A 24330-nucleotide genomic window follows, 5' to 3' on the forward strand; every position below is an offset into this window, starting at 1 on the left:
CTTGATGAAACAACACTTTTTCAGCATAAGTTTGTAATGGTTCATCTATAGTCACCATATGCACCACTTTATGAAGTGTTGCATATTCTTAAATTCAAAATTCAAAATTTTAGTAGAGACCAAAAAATCAAGAGCAATAATCCTCATGCCTACAAGCGCCTCTACACCTATGCCCACTAAGGTTTGTATGGCTGAGACAAGTGGCATAATGTTTGAGACTATCACACTAGTCCATGTGACACTTTATCCTATCTAGTCCTTTTGTTGAGTTCAATGCATCAAGGTCTTTATAAATGCTCAGTTAATACTCCACTTTCTATTTGGACTATTTCAATGCATTTATTGTCACCAACTCAATTGCACATTTTTGTCATATTGGAACATACCATGACATTAATTGTTCAAAATAAGAGAAAAAAATATGATTAAACATATAGAATAGTATGTATATTGGGATAAAAAAAGGACAAAATTGAGGAAAAATGTGAAGTTATTCTCATTATTTGTTTTTATGCATCAATATAAACAAGATGTTGATATTTAAAGATCAACAACTTTTTTTTAAAAATGAAAGCAAACAATAATCTTTTTTATATGCTATATTGACGTGGTACTTGTGGTCACTCACCTTTGAAAAAAGGCAAATAAAGGAGGTTGCTTACATTTTTAAATTTGTCTTTGTTTTCCTCATATTTATACATAAAACTGAATTCACCTAATGGTTATAACATGATCGCTAAGTAGCAACTACAATAAATATTAGTTTTTTGTTACAAAGCAACAGCGGTTTTTATATATCACATGATAATGCATTCCACACTTTCATTTGTTGAAAAATAAATCATCATCACATATACACAGTGATGATGTATTTATACATGATTTCACATAAAAATCTTAATACTATATTTCTGCAAGATTGAAAATAACAACAAAGATTGTTGACAATAAAATCCTATCATAATCTACCAGCATTATTTTATTTATGAGATTTATTACTATGAAGGTGTATCTTAAATTATAATACTATTAGTTACGAGTGTTGTCCTTAGCTTGCCCAACAACTGCGGCACCCCCACGGCGACCTCCAAGAAGACCACCAATATTACCCACAATACCACCAATAATACCACCAATGTTACCGAGCAAATCATTACCATTGTTTCCTCCAAAATTACCCGGGTAACCACCACCATAGCCACCATTACCAGGGTAACCACCACCATTAATCGGATAACCTCCGCCATAACCACCATTACCCTGATAAAACCCACCATTATTGGGGTAACCTTCATAATATCCATCACCATTATCCAGGTAACCGCCATTACCTGGATAAACACCACCAAAATTTCCGTAGCCTACATTTCCATAACTGACTTTATTTTCATTTATATTATCAACATCTGAAAATACAATATAGTATAAATAAAATACAATATAGTATAAATTTTTATTAATTCTACTTTATGGTTTTTGACATTCACTTGTATTTCTAAATAAAAAATTAAATCTCTAACATTAAGAAAAATACTGTATAACTCACCCTTTTTGGTGTTAGAGAAAGTCTCAGTGAAGACCCTAGCTGACACCTTTGAGGAGATAAGAACAACCCAAGCCAACAGCCCTATGATATGGATTACTAATCTTTTCGAATCCATTTTAAAAATTGAACTAGACAAATTGAATCAGTTGCAGAATGTTGTGGTAAACGATGAGAAAAATAGTAAGAAAGTGTGTGCTATATATATAATGAGGGGAAGGAGTGATCAATACGGAACTTTATTTGGTAGCTGGTATTTATTAATTCAATCTCTTATCTTAAAATTGTGAAGTAAATTGAATCTTGATATACATTTTGAATAGTAAGATCAAAGACTGGGAAATATTGAAGCATTGCATTTATTGGCCGTCCTATGTCTATGTGCCATCTCATGCAGATACTTAGATACATACCAAATTATCCCCACACTATTTTGAGTGTAGTACATGTTGCCAAGTCTAATCTTTTCATAGTGGACAGCTGTTTGTGAAAGTTAACTTGAATTCTTCCCAACATTATTTATTTTTTCAATTTTTTTCTTAAGCTGTAGGTTAATATTTCTTCCAACATTTTTCTCGGTTTTATTCCTATGCTGTAGCTTAATATTTCATTAAACGTTACTTAAAAGGATAAATTAAGAACTACAATACTAGGAAAAATATAAAATAAAGGAAAATACAATACATAACATGCTCCTCATCAAACATACATAGTTAAGAAAATATTGTGTAATATGTGTATGAGTTTTGAGAAGATATATGTTTGTTAGCGCAATAGTTTTCTTAGTCTTCAGAAATAAGGAGAAGATAAAGTAAAGAGAGAATTGAGAAGATTAAAATGAGGATTATATTCAATTATGCTTTGGTAATTTTACAAATATGAGTTACATTATGATCATACTACGAAAATTTCTTTACCCACCTCCCTATGGGGGGTCACCCCCAGCGAAATTTCCAAACTACTTCTGCTTCGGAAATGAACTTCCGAAGCGCTTTTTTTTTTAAAAAAATTTCCTTGATTCGGAAGTTCATCTCCGAAAACACCTCATGGGGGGTGCGTTCGGAGATGAACATCCGAAAACACCTCATGGGGGGTGAATTCGGAAGTTCATTTCCGAATTATGCAGAAACTGTGTTTTTTTTTTATGTTTTTTCTTAAACGCAACCGCATTTTAATTAAACGTTACCGGCAAATAAAATAAACAATAGATAGACTGAAAACACTAATATGATAAATAAACAAAAAAAAATACTAATATGAAAATATTATATACAAACCGAAATAAATAAAAATAGTGTGCTAAATATACAATCCAAAATCAAAAAATGAATAAACCCCACCACTACTGGGTGTGCCTAACCCGCTCACCCTGGGCCCTCCTCTGCCGCCTGTACCCCGCCGCACGGCCCGCATCAGTGACGATCATCTCCATCACGGCGACTGCCTCTGGTCCGCCCTGATGAATGACACCTCGATGCAACGCGTCCCGCCCAAGCATCTCTATCCGCTGGCAGATCGGAAGGAGATCGATGGCGTGGTCATCCTCCGCCTGCCGGTTCTCCAGGATCTCCTCGTGTGCTGGCCTAGGAGCGCCGGGAACGTCGGGTCTCAAGAGAGGATGGGACACCCGGTAGAACCATGTGACGTACCCCTCCACACTGTGCCAGTCCTGGGTGACCCGCATGCGACGGTACTCCTCCGGTACCACATGATGCTGCCACTCCTCCCATATGGCAGTGAGCTGCACTCTGGTCACTGTGTCAGGAGCAGCCTCGAAGGGTGACCTGAGTATGATCTGCACGAACCCAAACTGCCGCATGCACCGCTCCGGGAGATACCGGACCATGATGCCGGTCCCGCATGCCAACCAGCCTGAATATAGAGCAACCCCGTCGAAGGGGACAACCTGAGCATAGTCGGCGAACGGCCTCCAGGTGACGTCGTCGTGCATCGTGCGGTCCAGGTACAGGCGGTATGGTCCCACCGCATCGTTCCCCCTCTGGAGGTCGTATCTGGCGGCCCTGGGCATGGCGTCAACGTACGCAGGATCGATGTGGAAGCCGTGGATGCGGGAGAAGTAGGAGATGATCCAGCTCTGAAACACAAATACGATAATGTATTAAAAATAAATACGAAACATAAATAAAAAAATAAATACGAGAATGTGTTAAAATCAAACGTACCGTAAGCAGAGTGCAGGATCCGACCAGCTGCCTCGTCCTCCAGTTGGAGGCCTCATTCAGCTTCTGGTAGAGATATGCCAGAGTAGCTGCCCCCCAGTTCCACTGGTGAACGGTATCCAGGTCCATGAAATAGCGGAGGTAGGTCACGTCGACGTACCTGGCGCTCTTGTCCACAAAGCATGCAGCGCCTACCACATGCATGTACCAGCACCGGAGAGCGCAGCCGCGGTGATACTCTGTGAACAGCTCGTCACCCTCAGCCTCGGCAGCCGCGTCCAGGTGGTGCTCAAAATAAGTGCTCAGTGTGGTGAACCGGATATGAGGCCCAGATGTCGTGGCACACTCAAAGTGAGCAACCTCGTGCTCCATGCCCAAGTAGAGCGTCATCCACTCAATGGCCTCCACCCTCTGGATCTTAGAGTGGGTCAACAGCGGCCCCCTAATCGGCAGGTTGGGAAGACACTGCACGTCATGCAAGGTGATCGTCATCTCCCCAACCGGCAAGTGGAAAGAGGACGTCTCCTTGTGCCAGCGCTCCACAAATGCCCCCTGCATGCCGGTGCTGATGGTGGTATACCCCGTCATGCAGAGCCCGCTGAGCCCTGAACCTCGCACATGGTCGTTAAACCACTCAGCTGCTGGTTTAAACAGACCGAAAATCTTGCGGGCGTGGTTCACCATTTTCAGCGGCTCTCTCTCCTGTTATAAAAAAAACAAATAAGCGAGAAATAAACGGTAAAATTATAAAAAATGGTGACAAATAAACGGCTAAGTTAAAAAAATACCTCTCCTTCCCAGATCCGCCGAGCGACGTGATCCTGGTAGTGAATCAGCAGGGAAGTGTCAAAAGGCCCTCCCGGAAAGCTATCCACCTCCTGCTCCTCCTGCTCCTCCTCCTCCCCGACTGGAGGGTCAACATCCGGTATGACCTCCTCCTCCTCCTCATTCTCATCCTCCTCCTCTCGCTGGCGGGAAGAAGATACCCGAGCCAGCCTACTCCTAGAGCCTGAAGCAGATGAACTCTCCACCAAGTCCTGTGGAACGCGGACACGGCGTCCCCGTCCCTGCCCCTGTCCCTGGGTCGACGCCAGCTGCGCCGCCGCCCGCTCGCGTCTAGCCGACGCAGTCTGGGACTCTCTCCCCTGTCTGATGCGTGTTGGCTGGTCTGACATGATCCTGTAAACAATCGAAATCGATTAATATGCGAGACAAATGAAAAAACAAAAAAAAAATTAACTTCTGGTACAGTTTGGAAGTTCATTTCCGAAAACTGGGATGGAGGTGTTTTCGGAAATGAACTTCCGAAACACCCCCACGCAGAGCTTCTCTGCAACCTCCAATGGCAGACCCAAAAACCTAAACCAAATCCATTTTTTTGCCTACTAAACATCCTAATATCAGTACTAAGCTATCTTAATGTCATTTTTTCAGATTCTAAACACCCTAATATAGTTTAATCAAATAGATCTAAAACTTGAAAAAACAATGATAAACTTACCAATTAGTGTTTAATGATGAGTTTGGTTGAGTTTGGAAGAAGAGTTTGGCTACTTCACACTTGCTTCTGCAGAAATTTCGCCTATGGAAGTGTTTGATGATGATTAGGGTAAATGATTTGGGGGAGGGGGAGAGTTCTGCTTAATCTGCATAACGCGTTTTATTTCGGAAGTTCATTTCCGAAATTGTAGTTTCGGAAATGAACTTCCGAAATAAGACATTTTTTTCAAAAAAAAAGGCGCTTTCGGAGATGAACTTCCGAAAACACCTTTTTCATGCATTTCGGAAGTTCATTTCTGAAGTCAGGGGTATAATGGGGTTTTCACCAGAGGTGGACTAGAAGATAGGGAGGTGGCCAAAGAATTTCTCTCATACTACTAACTTAGTTATTTTGGCTAATAACGACATACAGAGTTCCCAGTAACCACGTATAAAACTAGTGGTAATCTCTTACGGAACAAATAGTAATCACATATAGAATTAGGGTACCCACATTCACAACGAGTAGTAATCACATACAAAAGTAGTGGTAACCATATAGAAGTTAGTTGTAACTACATAACCTGACATATAGCGAACTTCTTAGCAAACTAAGATTGACTAACTAACAACATGCTCCCTTAAATCAATCCTATAACAATCATTTGACGTGAATGCCACAATTATCCGACAACATTAAATATGTAGTCCAAAAAAAAAATATTAAATCTTAAATATCTTAACAACAACAATAACAACATTACTGTTACTATCATGAAGAGAGTATATACGTGCCAGAAACGTAAAGAGAGAGCCAAAAACATTAGTGGTATGAGTTTCAAGTTTCTCTATTCGAGCTTTGTTCGAGTTTTTTTATTCTAGTTTCATTTGGGTTCCTTCCTCCTTTCTTTTCTTTGTTCAAGTCTGATTTGTTTAATGGAGAAGATGAAGAAGGTGCTTTGTTTGCACTATGCCAAATAAGACTTTAGACAATTCCTTTTTTTAACGTTAGGCGGCTCTTTTAAGCGTTGTCTATTCTAGCGCGAGTAATGCTATATAATAAGAATGATTTGAATAAGAAATGCAAGAATGAACACTTGTCATTGTTTTAGAGGATAATTTTAAATTAATTTTAAATTTAATTTCTTTTTTAATAGAGATCATGGGGTGGTGGTAGTAATGAGTGGCTGAGATTTAATTCTTGCCTTTCTTGCATTCATACTTTCTTACTAATAAGCATTTTCCTTCTAGCACTGCTACAGGTATATGCAGTGCTTTTTTTAGTGTAAGAGCGCTAGCATAGGTAATTCTTAGGCAACGCTTTTTGTTAAAAATGATGGCTTAAGTGTACTTTAGTCAGTGCTTTCTGTTAAAAGCGCTTGCTTAAATTCACTTTAGGCAGCACTTTTTACTAAAAGCACTGGTATAAGTGAACTTTAGGTAGTGCTTTTTCTTAAATGCGTTGGCTTAAGTATACTTTAGGTAATGCTTTTTGTTAAAAGCGCGCTTAAGTGCACTTTAGACAACGCTTTTTGTTACACTATTACGGAAAACCTAATTTACAACGGTTGGGAAAGATATATAACAACGCGGGCCTAGGCATTGTTATGTAGAGTGTCGTTGAATATATGATACTTACAATCACGACCCAGTAGCCATTGTAATAAATTGGAAAGCGTGCTTCCTATCACAACGGTTTTCCAAAAGACCGTTGTGATAAATTTAATGGTCCTAGGTTTTATTCCCAGTTGCGTCGTTTTGATTTTTTTCTGGATAGCATGCGAGATATTTTAACGGTTATCACTATAACAATTGTCAAATTTTCTCTTAATTAACAAATATTATCATGCTTTTATAATTAATCCCATTTTTTAACATGTATTATTTTGCACCATATCACAGTAGAAAATAAAACTCACGTTTGTGATAAAGTTTTCAGAATAATATTAATTGTATCATATTCATAATATCACACAATTGTATCATATTCAATTGTACCATAACAAACATCCTAAAATTTATCAGAACAAGAGGAATGTGTGGACAAAATATCAAGACATCCATCACTAAGAGGAATGTGTTTTCCTTGGGGAATGATTGACCATTTCCCCGATATGTCTGATGGATTGGTAACAGAGAAAACTTGTTTTCTATGAGAAGCCATAATGAATGGTTCAGTCATAAAAGATGTCTTGCTAAGGTCGATCCAGGTGAATCCTAAGTTATCAATGTGTACACCATTACTATTATTAGGAACCCACTTGCATTTAAATAAAGCCACTTTAAAAATAACATAATTAATCTCTCAAATATCATCAATGATACCATAAAATGCGATAGTTGTCAATACAAGATTTTTATCTTTCGAACTAGAGAAATACATAGATTCAGCTTCAACCATAACCCCACTATTCTGCATTATACTACGATCATCTTTTGATTTCGTATAAAAGGTATAATGACCAATGTCATATGCAGTCCAAGTAATGACACAAAATTTTGGCTCGTACGAAAATAATTTAAGTATCTCAGATGCGCTACGATCAGTATATACACTTTTATTAAACTAATATATGAATCTCTTGTTATCCTCTTTGTATATCGTTTAAAGATCTTCATATATCATTCTATTGGATACATCTATATTAAATAAATTGGACCATAAAATCTTATTTCTCTAACTAGATAAACAAGTAAGTGAACCATAATGTCAAAAAATGATGGAGAAAAATACATCCTCAATTGACACTAGATTATGGCAGCCTCATCTTCTAATTCATCTAACTTTTGAAATCAAGAACTTTATTACATTTGGCATTGAAGAATAAGCACAATCTCATTATAGTTACTCTCACATTCTTTGGTAGGATCCCGCGGATATCCACTGTTAGAAGTTGTTGCATCAATACATGACAATCATGAAATTTTAAACCAATTAACTTGAGATCTTTCATTGATATAAGTTTATTGATGTTTGATGAGTAACCTTCGGAACTTTAATACCTTGCAAACACTCGCAGAAAATTTTCTTTTCCTTTTTAGATAGATTGTGACATGCTGGAGACAGATAACTTTTTTTCCTTTATCTATTGGAGCCAACTGTTTTCGTATACCTATCTCCTCCATATAAAGACGGGAAGTCTTACTATCTTTAGTCTAGCCTAAAATATTTAGAAGTGTGCCAATCAAACTATCACACAATTTTTTTTTAACATGCATCACATCAAAACAATGTCTAACATTAAGACTTGACAAATATCAAAGATCAAAGAAGATGGACCTCTTTTTCAATATATTTTTCACAACTGCCCCTTTTTCTCTCTTCCTGAAGACAACATTAATGTGTTTCTGCCATTGATAAACTTCATCCCCGTTTAAAAGTTTAGGAGTCTCATCAAACTCTTGCTCTCCATTAAAAGCCTTCTGCAATCTACGATAAAGATGATCGGGTTTTAGAAATTTTTTATGCCCAAGGTAAACGGTCTTTTTTACAAACTCAAGTTGGTGATAATAAGTACTATCTTCACAAATAGGACACACTTTATGTCCTTTGACACTATATCCAACCAAGTTACCGTAAGCTGGAAAATCGTTGATTGTGCAAAATAACATGGCACGCATCTTAAAAATTTACCCTAGAATATGCATCATCAACTTCAACACCTTCATCCCACAAGAGTCGTAAATAATCAATTACTGGACTTATATAAACATCTATGTCGTTACCAAGTTTTTATGGTCCAAAAATCATCATACTTAACAGTATATACTTGAGCTTCATACACAACCAAGGAGATAAGTTGTAAATAGTGAGAAAAACAAGCCACGAATAATGATTAGTGCTCAAATTACCAAACGGGTTCATTCCATTGGTGGCAAGCCAAATCCTAAGGTTTCTTGGCTTAACTCCAATATCCAGAAACAACAAATCAATTTTCTTTCATTGCAACGAATAAGCTACATGGCGAATGTTTCCATCACGAGTCCTTTCATATGCATGCGATCTAAGATTCTTTATGTTATTCGAAATAGAAAAAAGTCTCTTAAATCGTGAAATTATTGGCAAGTACCATATTACTTTAGCAGGAGGATGTTTCCTACTAACACTGTCATAGTCATTTTCATCACCATTGTTGGTCTTCAGCTTGTAACGGGACAAACCATATTTTGGACATTGATACAAGTCTTCATACTCTTTCTTGTATAATATGCAATCATTAGGGCAAACATGTATTTTGAGACCCATTGGACACAATATCTTCACGGCCTCATAGTAACGATCTTGCAATTTATTATCTTCTGGTAAGAAGTAATTCCGTGAAACTTTTATTCGACCATCCATTTTTTGCCTTCAGATTAAAAAACTTTAACACCACCGATAATCTTGTAAAATTATGCATCCCTTATATAAAGGGGTGTCTTTATCACTACACAAGGTATCATAAATATGAGAATTCTTAAAAGAAGATTCCTCAATATCACGGAACATATCTTCTAGTAGATCCTCCTTATATTCATCTTCATCCACTCTTTGACTTTGTGGCACCCGACTTTCCTCGTTATCCACCTTACCATGCCACATCTATATTATATAATTTTGGCATATACCATCAAAACAAAGGTGATGGGATATTTCTTTCTTTGTACCCTTATTGATATTTGCGCAAACAACACAAGAACAATAAAATATACCATTATTGTCGGGAAGATGTTTATCAGCGTATTCAAGGAATTCAAGAACTCATTTCTCATAAATCGGACCTAATCTATCGGTTTTCATCTAACTATGATCTATAGCAACGTCTAAAATTTATACACGTATAATAATGGGAATGACACACCAAAATCTAAACCTAAAGCATATGAAAAATGTACTCTTATACTAACTAAAGCATATATACAAAGAAAAAAGGAATGAAGATATTGAAGAGTACCTTACTTCGAAGCTGAAGAATCTTATACATGTAAGGAATGGAGGTATTGAAGAGTTTCGTACTTCAAAGCTGAAGAAGTAAATGAACGAATAGGGTGAAGATTTGAGCATATACAACATAAACCAAGAAAAACGAATGAAGATGTTGAACAGTATCGTACTCAAAAGATGAAGAAATAAATGAACAAAGAGGGTGAAGATTTGATCTCCAAATTAATGGATACAAAGAGATTAAAGATTATTCCACCTCTATCGTCTCTGGCTCAATTGTTCATCTAGGTCGTCTTATGAAAGAAATACGAAATAAGTTTTGTTTTAATTTATCAGTAAAACATTTAATCACGATTGGAGAAATAAACCGCAATGGAAACTTAAGTCCTCTAACAACAGTTGGCGTATTAACTGTTGTTAACTCATTTACAATTTTTATTTAAATAATGGAGATAGGTTACACACGCTTAATGTACTCTAAAAATAGAAAAATATAGTAGGTGGGAATTGAAGCGTGCTACACATTATTTTTTACTGCGGTGTTTAAAATCAACAGTCTTTAAATTATTGTTTATAAATACAACAACTCATTTGGCACGAAAAATTTTAACCTATCACTATGGCCTATATGAATACGTTGGAAACACGACATTGTTGTTTGCACGTTTTGTTGTAGTGTTAGAAGCGTTGGCTTAAGTGCACTTAAGGCAACACTTCTTGTTAGAAGTACTGGCTTAAGTATACTTTAGATAACTCTTTCTATCAAGAACGTAGGCATAAGTCTTCTTTAGGCAACACTCTCTGATAAAAACGCTAGTATATAACCTTTCATTTGGTAGTGCTTTCTGCTTAAAGCGCTGGCGTACGTAATCATTAGGAAGCGCTTTATGATAAAAACACTGGTATAAGTTATCAGTAGACAACACTTTATGCTAATAAGCATAGTCTTATATACACTTAACAAAATGATTTTATTTAGCTCAAGTCACCTTTACGAAGCGCTTTTATTGATAAGCGTTGGCTCAAGCCATTTTTAGGAAGTATTTTTTTTACCTTAAAGCCTAAAATAAATTCTCCTAAAATATATAATTATAAAACAACATTCATAATTTTTTTTCAATACCAAATTGGCCAAATGACTTTCTCCTTAAGTATCTCACCTCTAGAGCCTCATGCCTGGGATACTATGTACATTCAAGAAAATTAAGATTGTCGGATTTAAAATTTTGTCATGTACAATGGTTGTATTGTTTAAATAACTTTGTCCTTAAGCATCACACCCCTATATGTCCACTACAACGAATTACGCTTTTAACCTCGAATGTGAAATGTGTTTTACCTCGGCTAAAGTAGCAAGGTAATGAATGGCGTCATGCAAAGTTTCACTTAACACCTATGTGATTAAAAAACTGAGGAGGTATAACTATATGCACATGGGTTTAAACCCCAACCGTTGAACTTTTATTATTTTCAAAACTAGCATATCTTTTATATTGGTTTATTCAAAGCATCAAGGGGTATGATTATCATTTTTTATTTTAAAGTTGTAACATTGTTTATCCAAAATAATACATTGTTTATCCAATATTATATTTTTTACACAGAATGTTAAAATAAATATAAAATTCAAATTCCCTAGAGTTCAAGATAAAAATCAAATTTTCTAGGAATTTAGATAAAAAATAAATTCCCTCAAGATTTAGATTTTAGATCTTTGAAATATTAAATTTGGGGAAGATCTTGTTGGATCTTAAATTAAATTGTTTCTGATGAAAAAGGGTAAGATAATTAATATCAAAAATCAAATCATTTTCGGTTCGAATAGATATTTAAGAAAATAAACCTTGAACCGAGAAAATTTTCTGCTCTTGCAATCCATCATAGAGAACTTTTCCAAGCGTCCTTAGGTTTCAAGCACTTTATATGTTTCATTTAGGTTAGATTTTCAATATTCATCATGATTTTATAATGGATGTCTTGTAGGTTTAACGCAGATCACTAATGGTAACGTCTTGGGTGTTGTTAATCATTAAATAGAAGGAAAATATTTATTAAGGTCGGTGTATATAGTGTAGAAAAAATGCTTAATTATCACCTCCATTATGACAAATCACCGAGGTCAATGCGCTTTTTTTTAATTACATTGTTTTCACAGAATATTAATAATACATTGTATGCAACAAATTTTCGCTGATATCAAGATTTAGATGTTAGAGGTCTCATGCAAGATGCTAGAGATCTCTTTCCAGGGCCAATGAAAATTTTTATTTTCTGCACTTGCAATCCATCCGAGAAATATGTTGTAACAATGGTAAATATTTCCTCTCTTTGGGGCAGCTTCATATTATTAAGGATTAGGGTAAGATCTGTTTAACGAGTGTTTTTACAGTAAAATATTATTATTAGACCCCACAGTTTAACTATAAAATCGAGATAAATTATCACCTCCTTTAAAATATCACCTCGATTTTGGATTAAAATCGATGTGAATAATTTTTTTACTATTTTTTTTTTTTGAAATATTACATTGCCTACATAGAATATTAAGATAAATTGTATACAATAAATCTTTTCAAAGATTAAGCTCCCTTTTTGTGTAAGTTGAAGCTCTATTCTCTATTTAAGTTCCAACTTATAAAAGAATGATGTTTCAATGTCAAAACTTTGCATTCAAATTTACTATTTTTTAAAGGTCAGTTTCTTTGAAGAAAGGAAATATACAATAAATCTTTGAAGCAATCAAGTTTGATTTTGTGCACTTGCAATCTATCAAATGAGAAAAAATGCAATAACAACAACATCAACACCATATTCCCTTGGTTACTTCTTAAAAACCGAGGGAATATGTTGTTTTATTATTATAAAAAAAATATGACACACCAAGGCACAATACCTCGTTTTTTCTAGCTTAGGTGAAAGTTTCACCATGAAATATATTATTTACAGTAGTGATCTCGTACTTAGGGAGTTGTGTACATCGCAAAAAATTACAATAGTCGAATTATCTCAATGAGTTTCTCCTTGAGCGTCTATCCCCTCTAAGCCTCATGCTTCAAGGGGGAGGGGTTATGTCCCATCTCATAAAATTACAATGATTTGTAAAAAAGAGAGACTCGTGAAGAAGATATACTTAATTCTTATAGAAAAGTTATTCATTTTAACTCTTACTAACCTGCATTAGAGAAAGTGAAATTCTTTAATACTTGTGAATTTGAGTTGGGTACTAGTATTTATAGTAAAAATTGTTTTAAATTTTTATTTTTTTAAAATAAATTAAAATAAAATGGGTTGCATTGAATTATACTTTTTAATTGGTTGAGGTACCGAAGTATTCACCTTAAAGAAATTATTAATTAGTGTTGTCTTGTAAACATATGTTTAAAACTATAACAAAAATATATAATTTTTAATGAGAGCTTGTTTTTCTTTAATAGTTGGTTTTTCTTATACAACATTGTTTACATGAATATAAATTTAAATGGAGACAAAATACTAAATAAAGTTAATTATTTTCTTACATGATACAAAGGATAACAACTTCACCACTTTTATTCAAAATTAAACTCATCATCACATATGCATAGTAATGATGTATACATAGCAAAGTAACAATACTATATAGTGACAACAAAATAGACAATTGCTACAAAAATTTGATGACAAGGAAAACCTTTCAAGATCTCCACACAACATTATTTTTTCATGATATTTATTATTAAAAGCAAATATATTATAAAAGATTATATGATTATTAGTTACGAGTGTTGTCTTTAGTATGCACTGCAACAACATCATCTTTGTGACCATCATTACCTACGAAACCACCACCATAACCACCCATATAAACACCACCATGACCCAAGCTACCACCACCATATCCACCAAAATAAACACCATGATGACCATGGTGACCACCAATATAAACTCCACGATGGCCAGGATAAAAACCACCTGTGTAGCTCCCTCCATTATTAGGGTAACCACCATTATAACCCCCATTATTACCAGAGAAATAATCACCATTATCTGCATAATCATCACCTTGATCACCATTGTAAGCACCACCATTACCCGGGTAGCCACCACCACCATTATCCGGATAACCATTGTTGTAACCACCGCTACCACTGTCACTATAGCCTCCATTACCATATTTGACATCATTTACCCCTGAAAAATAGAATATTGTGTAATTTTATATTAATCTTACCATGTTTAACAAAAATAAAATCTCACCATTAAAAATAAAATTAATATATAGCTCACCTTTTTTGGTATTAGAAGAAGTCTCAATCAAGTCCCTTGCTGACACCTCTGGTGATATAATAACAACCATAGCCAAGAGCCCTAGGATGAGTAATATTGCATTTTTTGAATCCATTGTTCAATATCACTAGTAAACTACAGAAATTGTTTCAATTGGATAATGTGGTACAAAACGATGAGAAAATAAGTAAGAAAGTGTGAACTATATATAATGGTGTGAAGGAGGATCAATAAATAACCTTTACTTGGTGGTTGGGAAAGAAGCTAGTATGAATAAAATCAATTAGAGTATTAAAAATTGAAGGCTATGAAATATAGACACAGCGGAAGTGTTGTCCCTCCTATGTCTCCTTGCTATCTGATGCGGATAGTTAGATACGTTCAAATATTTCCCATACCATACTATTCATACTATCTCTCAAAAAAGTATATCAATAGAGTAATCGAAGTGGTCACTCTAAAGTTTTGAAAGAGTACAGTTGTGGAGCTAAAAAGTTTACAAAATTTTGGTTCATAAATCTCAAGATAATTCTTTTTTCAACTTTTCTTCTTCTTGTTTTCATAGACAAATAATATATATATATATATATATATATATATATATATATATATATATATATATATATATATATATATATATATATATATATATCATAACAAAACTTTCGTCCCGACAAATCACAAACCGAGTTATATGTTTTGGAAACGTCATGTTTGATTTTTTTTTTTTTTTTAAATATAGAACCTATATCCTCGGTTTTGACCAAAACCAAGAGAATATAACTACCAAGGACATTACTTCGAATTACTAATACTCTATTTTATGTTTTTTATTCAATTGGTTTAGAGTCACTATTTTTCACATAGTACATTTCTCTTTATGTGCCGACACATGATATGTAAACTTACATTACTAATACTAATATTGTATATAACTACCAAGGACCTCACTTTGTATGTGCCGACACGTGATATGTAAACTTATAGTATGTGTCGGCCTGAAAGGTGTATGTTCCTGCCTAAATGAAATATAAGCTACAAGCTTTAATATTGAGTTGCATGTGTCGGCCTGAAGAATGTATGTGTCGACATATGCAGTGCCTTTTTATGCAGGAACTGCTTTTCATAGTTTTGGGTCAATTTCAAGCTTGTTTTAAATGATTCCTAATGTTTTTAATGCGATGGTGCACACATGTACTCAGAGACACATTCAATGTACAGAAAAGCTAATTCAATTTTTTTTTGACATCATGCAAAACATCTCTTAGACAAAAGTTATATTTACAAAGCTTTTCTTGTACATTTAGCCAAGTCAATCACTTTATTAATCGCCACATCTCCATCAACCAACAATCTTCCTTTAAGTAAGGCTGACCAATTAGAAGAAATAAGCTTGTCCACAACTAATCCTAGTCTCTTAACTAAAACCTTGGTAACCAACTTATACAGGGATACTACCATAAACACAGGACAAAAATATCCCAATGAACAGGGGTTCTTAACCTAATTAAAAGGATCACAAAAAGGAAATAAAATAACGAGGGAAAGAAGCGAAGGATTAAAACTCATAAAACATAGTTCTCACATAAATCTTCAACATGCTCCAGAATTTTTTAAAGAAAGAAAAATTAAAATCATCAGAAACCGAACTCTTATTCCCATCACCTTGGGACACCACCATATCAATCTCCTCAATCAAGAAGATAGATGACTAGGCTTGATTATCCTCCTCGGATAAGGTTAATAAAAGAACTCTGCTAAGCTTTGGCCTAACATCAGACGATTCTTAAAACCACTCGGAAAAATGATTAACCACCTCTCACCTAATGTCCTCCACTTCGTCTATTTATACATCCACAACCTTAAGAGTTGAAATTTAATTTCTTCTAATCCTAATATTAATTGAAGCATGAAAATAACCTGAATTAGAGTCTTTTTCCTCGAGGTACTTAGCCTTAACTCTTTGGCAACTATTCGTCCTAAGTAAAGTCCATATATCAATTCTTGGTGGAAAGAGGCCCTCGGTAGAGGGATCTGTTATCCTCGTATTTGTTTACTATTATGGGTGAGGGGTTAGCAGGATTTGTGCAAATGGCTGTGGAAAAAGGAGTGTTTAATCAATTTAAGCGGAGGTCAGGGGCTGGCTATGATTTTTTACAATTTGCAGACGATACTATAATAGTGGGGGAGAGATCATGGGAAATTCTATGGGCTATAAAAGCTATATTTAGGGGGTTTGAGATGACACCTGAATTGAGGATCAATATGTATAAGAGCAAATTATTTGGAGTCGGGTTTGATGATCATTTTTTACAGGAGGCGTCCCACTTCTTGGCTTGCAAGGTGGATGTCTTCCCATTCAAGTTTCCTGGTATAAAGGTTAAGGGAAATTATAGGAGAGTGAATTTCTAGAATCCGGTGACATCAATCAGTAAAGCAAGATTTCCTTTTTGGAAAGGAAGATTTTTGTCTATGGGAGGAAGGGTGATGTTGATCAATTCGATATTGTCTAACATACTTGTTTTTCTATTTATCATTCTACATAACTCATGTGAAAGTAATTCAGGAAATAACAAGTATTCAGAGGAACTTCTTATGGAAAGGAACAAATGAGAAGTGTTGCGTTGCATGGATTAGTTGGAGTAAATTTTGTAAATCAAAACAATAGGAGGGTTGGGAGTGAAGGATGTTGGTTGTTTCAACAAGGTGCTAGTTAGTAAGTGGGTGCGGAGAATTTTAGTGGGTGAAAGGGCCATTTGGGTTGATATTCTGAAAGGAAGAAACGAGAAGCTAGACAGAGAAAGGTGGTTCAATGATGTTAGAAGTTGGAAGGAGAAATAACCGTTGTGGTGGCACGATATAATTGCTATTAAGGAGACACCGGGCTAGTTTGGGTTAAAACAATTGCTCTCAATTAAAATAGGCGAAGAGACTGATGTTTCTTTTTGGACGGCGTGTTGGTTGGATCCGAAATTATTGGCTGAATTGTTCCCTCTAGGTTTCTTGGCTAATGCAGGTAATAACATTTCTGTTGCTGAAGCGGGATGTGGTCTAATGGAGGGTGGTCTTGGAATGGGTTCGGTAATTGCCTTGTAGGGGGTGTTGCTTTAGATGCAGAAGCAAATTCATATTGCCCACGATTTTGCAAAAACTTTATGTTATGTATACTTGGATTTCAAGGAAAAGTGAGAAAATATATGATTTGGATTATTGGCTTGGTTGTGTAGTGGTGTATTTGGACAGCGGGGAATGAGGTGGTTTTAAACGAAGGAATACTAGATGTTGATGCTTTAGTTATTAGGATTAAATCATTCTCTTGGAGGTGGCTGGCTCTAGGTATCAAAAGTATGCTTCGTTGTAATTTCTATGAGTGGTGCAAATGTCCACTTGATTATCTAAAATAATTTAGTCAGTGAGAGTCGTTTAGACTATCTTTGTATTTTGGTTGAAGTACCCCATTTGAATCATTTACTTATAAAAAAGAAAACAATAGTTTTAGATATTTCGTACTATCTTGATATGTTTTTGAAAGTCATCGAGGTTAATGAGGCTCAAGAAAATCCCATAAGGTATTTTAATATTGATGGGTCTCAATCACATATTAGTTTTGGAATTTGATAATTTTGGCAGAGATATTTTATATGATTTAAATTACCAATTCAAGGGTAAGCTTTGTAAATTTGACACACAAAAAGGCGTTAATGTTTGTGTAACTTTGTATTATTACATTTCATTTTTAATAAATGTGAAATTATGTGGTAGTTAATGAGAATAATTTAGTAAAATAACTATATCTTTTAAAGTTATTGATTTCTCTATGTGGATTTTATTAGACAACCTCATATATATGAATATATATTTAAAAGGAGATAAATTACTAATTAAAATTTATAACTTTTATTATATAATACATAAGATAACAACTCACTACTTTTGTTCAAAATTAAACTCATCATCACATATACACAGTGAAGATGTATTTACACACGGTTTCCACTAGTGAAATAACAATACTATAAAGTAACAAGATAGATAATAATAACAAAAACAATTGAAACCATTCCAAATATACACACAACATTATTTATTCCTGAAATTTAGTATTAAGAAAGTGTATCATAAACGATGATATCATTATTAGTTATGAGTGTTGTCTTTATTTTCCGCATCAACAATTTCACCACTGTGACCACGGTTACTTGGAAAACCACCACCATAATAGAAGCCACCATGACCCAAGTAACCGTCGCCATAGCCACCAAAATAAACATCATCATGACCATGATGACCACCAAAATAACCACCATGACCTGGATAATAACCACCATGGTAGCTCCCACCATTACCAGGGTAACCACCATCCCAACCAATACCAGGGTAACCATCATTATAACGCCAACCATAACCAGGGTAACCACCATTATAACCCCGACCATTACCCGCGAATCCATCACCAATAACCGGATACTCATCACCATGATCACCATTTTCACCAATATCACCAATATCACCAATATCCGGATACTCATCATTTCCATTATCACCGTCTTCTCCATTACCATTTTCGACATCATTTACCTCTGTAAATATAATATAATGTAAATTTATATTAATTTTCTTTATGGAATATCCACGTGTTTACATAGTTAACCAAAAAAAAAAAAAATCTAACGTTAAAATCATATATTAACATGAGTTTGAAGTAGTTAAATAAAAAGATTATAATAACAATTCCTATGAAAATCTATATTTTGTTACTAAACATAGAAAAATAATGTATCTTACCTTTTTTGGTATTAGAGGAAGTCTCAGTTAAGTCTCTTGCTGACACCTCAGAGGAGGTAAGAAGAATAATAGCCAAGAGGGCTAGGATGAGGAATACTGCATTTTTTGAATCCATTGCTCAATATCACTAGTAAAATACAGAAATTGATTCAATTGGATAGTGTTGTAGTAAAAGATGAGAAAAATGTAAGAAAGTGTGAACTATATATGATGGAGGGAAGAAGGATGTATAAGGAAGCTTTATTTGGTGGTTGAGAAAGTAGCTGGTATGAATTTATTAAATTAGAGTGTTACAAATTGGAGGCTATGAAATATGACGCAGCGGAGTAGTTGTCCGTCCTATGTCTACTTGGTATCTCGTGTAGATATTGTGAGATACATATTCCATATAATCCCCACACTATTCAAATTATTTGTCAAAAAAGTATATCAATAGAGTGTAATCCAAGTGGTCAGTCTAAACTTTTTAAAGAGAACTGCTGCAGCAAGTTTAGTAAAGTTTGGTTAATAGATCTCAAGATTAATTTCTTTTGATCTTTCCTCTTCCACTATGAGTTTATTATACTTTTTTCAATGTAAAATAATATTAATCTATTGTTTATATTAAAACAGACTCCCTCTACATTTTCCGTATCTAAAATTTTGCCACATAAATTTTTTTTCTATGTCAACCATCTGTTGATGTGGCATCTCTCACCTCTCAACTTTCATTTACAAAAAATACTTTATAAAATTATAGAGAGATAAAAAAATGTTAGAGAGAGCTCTCTCTCTAACTCTTGAATCGTGCTACTACCAAGATGACCATGAACAAAGGAGGGGAAGGAGGCTGGACCAAGACAGTGTGCAAGAAGAAGATTATCAAACCAAGAGGAAGCTGGGAAGGAGGTGTTAGGAGGGGAGAAGAAGCAGGTGGAGGTAAGCCAACAACGACTTACTTCGTAACAGAGTTTGACGACAAGTGGAAGGCAAAAGGACCAGATGGGGGAAGAAGTATGGTTTGTCCGTTTTTTTAACGTAGGGGACGAGAAGTTGTTAGAAATGAAATTGGACAATCTATTTCATGATGGAAAGAAAATCTTTGCTAATCTGCCAAAGTTTGAGAGGAAGAACACTAATAGAAAGAACACAGGTCTTCAGAAAGGTTTGGACAGAGGTAAAACCAAAATTTTTCCGGTTTACAACATGGTGGAAGCGAAAGGTGACTCTAATGTTGTCAAGGGAATCTCATTCGCAAATGCTGAAGGGTGATATTTCCATGGTAGTTAGAGAATTTACGACTGATGAAGGAGAAAATAATAGATTAGAAAAAGCTTATGTGGGAGAAGTTGCTATACCGGGGATGGCAGCTACTATGCAAGATCAGTTCCATGGTGAGGGCTTCTTTTTGATAACTGCAACACCACTCGGATCTAATCTATGTTTACTAGAGGAGAATTAAGAAGGTATTTTAGAAGAGATGGTGGAGGGAGGTAGCAAGTGGCTAGAGGATCGATTCAAGAATGTTAGGAGATGGTCTCCTAGAGAGGTTGATCAAGAAAGGTTAGTGTGGATAAAGGTTATGGGAATCCCAGGACACGCATGGACAAACAACTTTTTTACCTTCATCGCTCAACCGTTGGGAGTTTTCATTCATGAGGATAAAAGAACAAAGAGTAGAGTTTGCATGGATGTGGCCAGAATTCTCGTTCGTTCAAAAATGAAAGTCTTGATCAATGAAGAAGTTAAAGTAAATATAGATGAGGTGTTCTTTAACATCTACCACTCAGAAGATATAAGGCAGGCAAAGGGGACACGTTGTAATAAGAGGGGCTGTAGTAAATACCAGGTGATGATTGATTCATCCACAAAAGAGTCTGTTAATGAATCAGACAAGGAACACGAAGGCAGTGTGTTCGATTTTGTGCTAGAGACGGAAGGAGATTTGGATGAAAGGGGAGATTCGGCAACGAAGGAGAGGAACCAAGAACAGAATATAGAAGAGTATCCAATGGTTTTGGTGAATCTGAAACCAAAGGGTAATTCGAAGGACCTTCAAAAGTTTAAGGAAGGTACAGAAGGTACAAGGTGTTTTTTGGGGTTGAATTCGGCGGGATCTTCTCCCAAGACTATAGAGTCTGCGGGTGAGACAACTGTCAGCCCTAGGATGTTAACTTATCCTGCGAGATGCATTACTAGAGGGGAGAAATGCGGTAGTGATTATGACAAAGGGATGGCCATAGTGGGCCCTTTATCCTTAGGCATGTTGTCCTTCGACAAGGCTTGTACTAAGTCTAAGAGTTTAAGGTCCAAACTAAAGAAGATGGGAGAAGTAATGGATCTGGGGAAAAATACATAAAATGTTGAAATAAAAAAAATCCTATTTCGCCTGCCTAAACCCTAAAATTGGCCCCAATTGTTTGAGGAAAAATCCAAAATCGCTGATTAGTAAAGAAGAAGACGACAATTTCCCAGGTGGAATGGTTCTCTGCTGTGATTCTATGACGGAATCAAATATATATCGCTGTAAAAGGAGACTGCTTATTAGCAAGGAGCACTCAGTGGCATCGAAGTTGAAGGAAACTATGGAAAGATTGGGAATTGAATATGAAGGAAGGGAATAATTCATTCAGAAGGAAATAGAATAGCTGGAGAATAGAGACAAGGAGGGAATGATAGCAAGGATGGAGAAATCAAGTTGTTTGAAATGATAATCGTCACTCTGAATATTAGGGGAGGAGGGACTCGGCTCAAGAGGAAAAGGATTGGGTACATGAATCAAGCTAGTAAGGTTGATTTTTTTTTCTCCAGGAAACAAAGATTTCAAAATTTGACTCGAACTTGGAAGAAGACCTTTGGGGTGATAAGGAAGTGGAGTGGACGCATATGGATTCTATTGGTGCTGCATGAGGATTGGTGATTATGTGGAGAAGTAATTCCTTGAATCTTATTCATAGTTTCAAAGGAGTGGGATTTGTAGGGGTTAAGGCTCATCATAGAGGTACTTTTATTAATTTCATAAATGTCTATGCCCCCTGTAATTTTGTTTTGAGACGAGATATCTGGAGAAATTTGATTAAGCTGAAGAAGAAGGATGTGGGTGAGGAATGGTGCATAGGTGGAGATTTCAATTCGACGTTATTCAACGAGGAAAGAATAAGGGTCTCTGGATGCAGAAACGGTAGGGAGAGTGTCGACTTCCTGAATTTCGTGGAAGAAAAGGAGATTGTTGATCTTCAAAGTGTTAGAGGGTGTTTTACTTGGTTCAGTGGCAATGTTCAAGCTATGAGTAGATTGGATCTTTTTTTACTCATATAAAATTTGATTTCGCTTTGGAGATTCGACTGTCAAGTGGTGGGCAAGAGAGAATTATCTGACAATTGTCCATTGTGGCTGAAGACCGGAGGCAAAGACTGAGGGCAAAAACCATTCAGGTTTAATAACAGATGGTGTAAGAATAAGGAGTTTTATTCCTTTGTGAAGAAGGAATGGAGTCAGTTATCTGTCACAGGTAGGGGAGATTTTGTGTTGTATGAAAAACTGAAAAAGCTTAAGTTGAATCTGAAGGAGTGGAATAAGGAGGTCTATGGTTGGATAGACTTGAGTATCGAATAAAAGATTGATGAAAAACATGAATTGGATCAATTTTCGGTTGCGAATGCAGGGGTAATATAACTGAAGCTGTTGAGGCCAGAAGAGTAGCAGCTGATGAAATCAGGAAAAATTAGAGATGAAAGGAGGTTTGCTAAGACAGAAATCGGGACAAAGCTGGTTCAAGGAAGGAGATCTCAATTCAGGGTGTTTTCAAAGTTTGCTTAAAGAGAGAGTTAAAAGGAAATCAATAAACATGGTGGAGACAAATGCAGGCACAGTGGAGGGAGTTGAAGAAATTAAATCTTTTGTGAGAGATAATTTTAAAAGTTTCATTAGCGAGCCCTGCAAGGAAAGACCTGTCCTAGCTGGTATCACATTCAAGAAACTAGAGTTTGATATGGCTGCGAGTTTGGAGCGCCCCTTCACTGTTGAGGAGATAAAAGATGCAGTTTAGAATTGTGAAATTAGAAAAACTCCAGGTCTTGATGGGTACACATTGGCTTTCTTCAAAAATCATTTGAAAATGCTAAAAGATGACATTCAGAATTTTGTGGCGGATTTATATGAGAAGGCAAAACTAATAAAGGCTTGCACCTCATCCTTTATAACTCTAATTCCAAAAGTTCTAAATCCTCAATCCTTGTCAGAGTATCGGTCAATTTGTTTGGTAGGGAGCCTCCATAAGATTCTCTCTAAACATCTTGTTGGCCGCCTTAAGGAGTTTATTGGGCTTTTAATATCAGCAAAACATAGAGCTTTCATAAAAGACCGCAACATTTTGGATGGTATTTTGATGGTTAACAAAGTGATGGGCATGGCAAAGAGAGGAGGCTCAAAGTGCTTAGTCTTAAAAGTAGATTTCGAGAAAGCATACGACTGTGTCAACTGGGACTTCTTGAAATATGTCTTGAAGAAGATGGGATTCGGGAAAAATTGGTTAAGCTGGATGGAAGCCACTGTGTTTATGAGTTCTATGGTCATCTTAGTGAATGGAAGCTGTACGAAAGACTTCATAGTCGAATGTGGTCTCCGCCAAGAAGATCCCCTATCTCCACTGCTGTTTGTAATAGTTATAGAGGGTCTGACTTGCCTTATGGAGAAAGCATCCAGACTTGAGGAGTATAAGGGATTTTCTTTCGGGGACCATGATTTTTTCGACATCCTGCACTTTGCTGACGACACCATAATATTGGGTGATGGAGATGAACAAAATTTGTTGAGTTTGAAGTCCATTCTAAGGGGATTTGAACTCATGGCTGGTCTCAAGATTAATTTTAGCAAAAGTAATATATATGGGATTAATCTTTGTGATGCTAATCTGCAAATGTCATCAACGTTTATGTCTTGCGGTATAGGAGTCTCTCCCTTCAAGTTTTTGGGTGTTATAGTGGGTGATAGTCCGAGGAAGACGACAATATGGACAGAAGTTATTAAAGATATAAGGAGGAGAGTGGATAATTGGAGAGGGAGATTTATTTCAATATGAGGTAGAGTGGTGTTGATCAATTCGGTGTTAAACGCAATTCCTTTGTATTCGCTCTTGTTTTACCGAGCCCCAAAGAAGGTGATAAAGGATATCA

At 35.8% G+C, this 24330-nt stretch overlaps 3 protein-coding genes across 3 annotated transcripts; all 3 read right to left on the reverse strand.

The window, feature by feature from the left end:
* Nucleotides 1-787: 787 nt before the first annotated feature.
* On the reverse strand, nt 788-1725 carry LOC131617692 (dormancy-associated protein 2-like). The gene is made up of 2 exons (XM_058888955.1): nt 1547-1725; nt 788-1406 (listed from the first exon to the last, which is right to left on the reverse strand). Exons 1-2 carry the CDS (start codon nt 1659-1661, stop codon nt 1030-1032), a joined length of 492 nt encoding a protein of 163 aa, XP_058744938.1. The 5' UTR covers nt 1662-1725; the 3' UTR covers nt 788-1029.
* Nucleotides 1726-2762: 1037 nt separating this feature from the next.
* On the reverse strand, nt 2763-3986 carry LOC131617693 (protein MAINTENANCE OF MERISTEMS-like). Its single transcript, XM_058888956.1, has 2 exons — nt 3727-3986; nt 2763-3638 (listed from the first exon to the last, which is right to left on the reverse strand). Exons 1-2 carry the CDS (start codon nt 3925-3927, stop codon nt 2886-2888), a joined length of 954 nt encoding a protein of 317 aa, XP_058744939.1. The 5' UTR covers nt 3928-3986; the 3' UTR covers nt 2763-2885.
* A 9661-nt stretch (nt 3987-13647) lies between these two features.
* On the reverse strand, nt 13648-19358 carry LOC131619580 (cold and drought-regulated protein CORA-like). Its single transcript, XM_058890666.1, has 4 exons — nt 19178-19358; nt 18535-18972; nt 14393-14473; nt 13648-14296 (listed from the first exon to the last, which is right to left on the reverse strand). Exons 1-4 carry the CDS (start codon nt 19290-19292, stop codon nt 13878-13880), a joined length of 1053 nt encoding a protein of 350 aa, XP_058746649.1. The 5' UTR covers nt 19293-19358; the 3' UTR covers nt 13648-13877.
* Between the last annotated feature and the right edge of the window lie 4972 nt (nt 19359-24330).

The sequence above is a fragment of the Vicia villosa genome, linkage group LG7 (assembly GCF_029867415.1).
Source record: "Vicia villosa cultivar HV-30 ecotype Madison, WI linkage group LG7, Vvil1.0, whole genome shotgun sequence".
Lineage (NCBI taxonomy): Eukaryota > Viridiplantae > Streptophyta > Magnoliopsida > Fabales > Fabaceae > Vicia > Vicia villosa.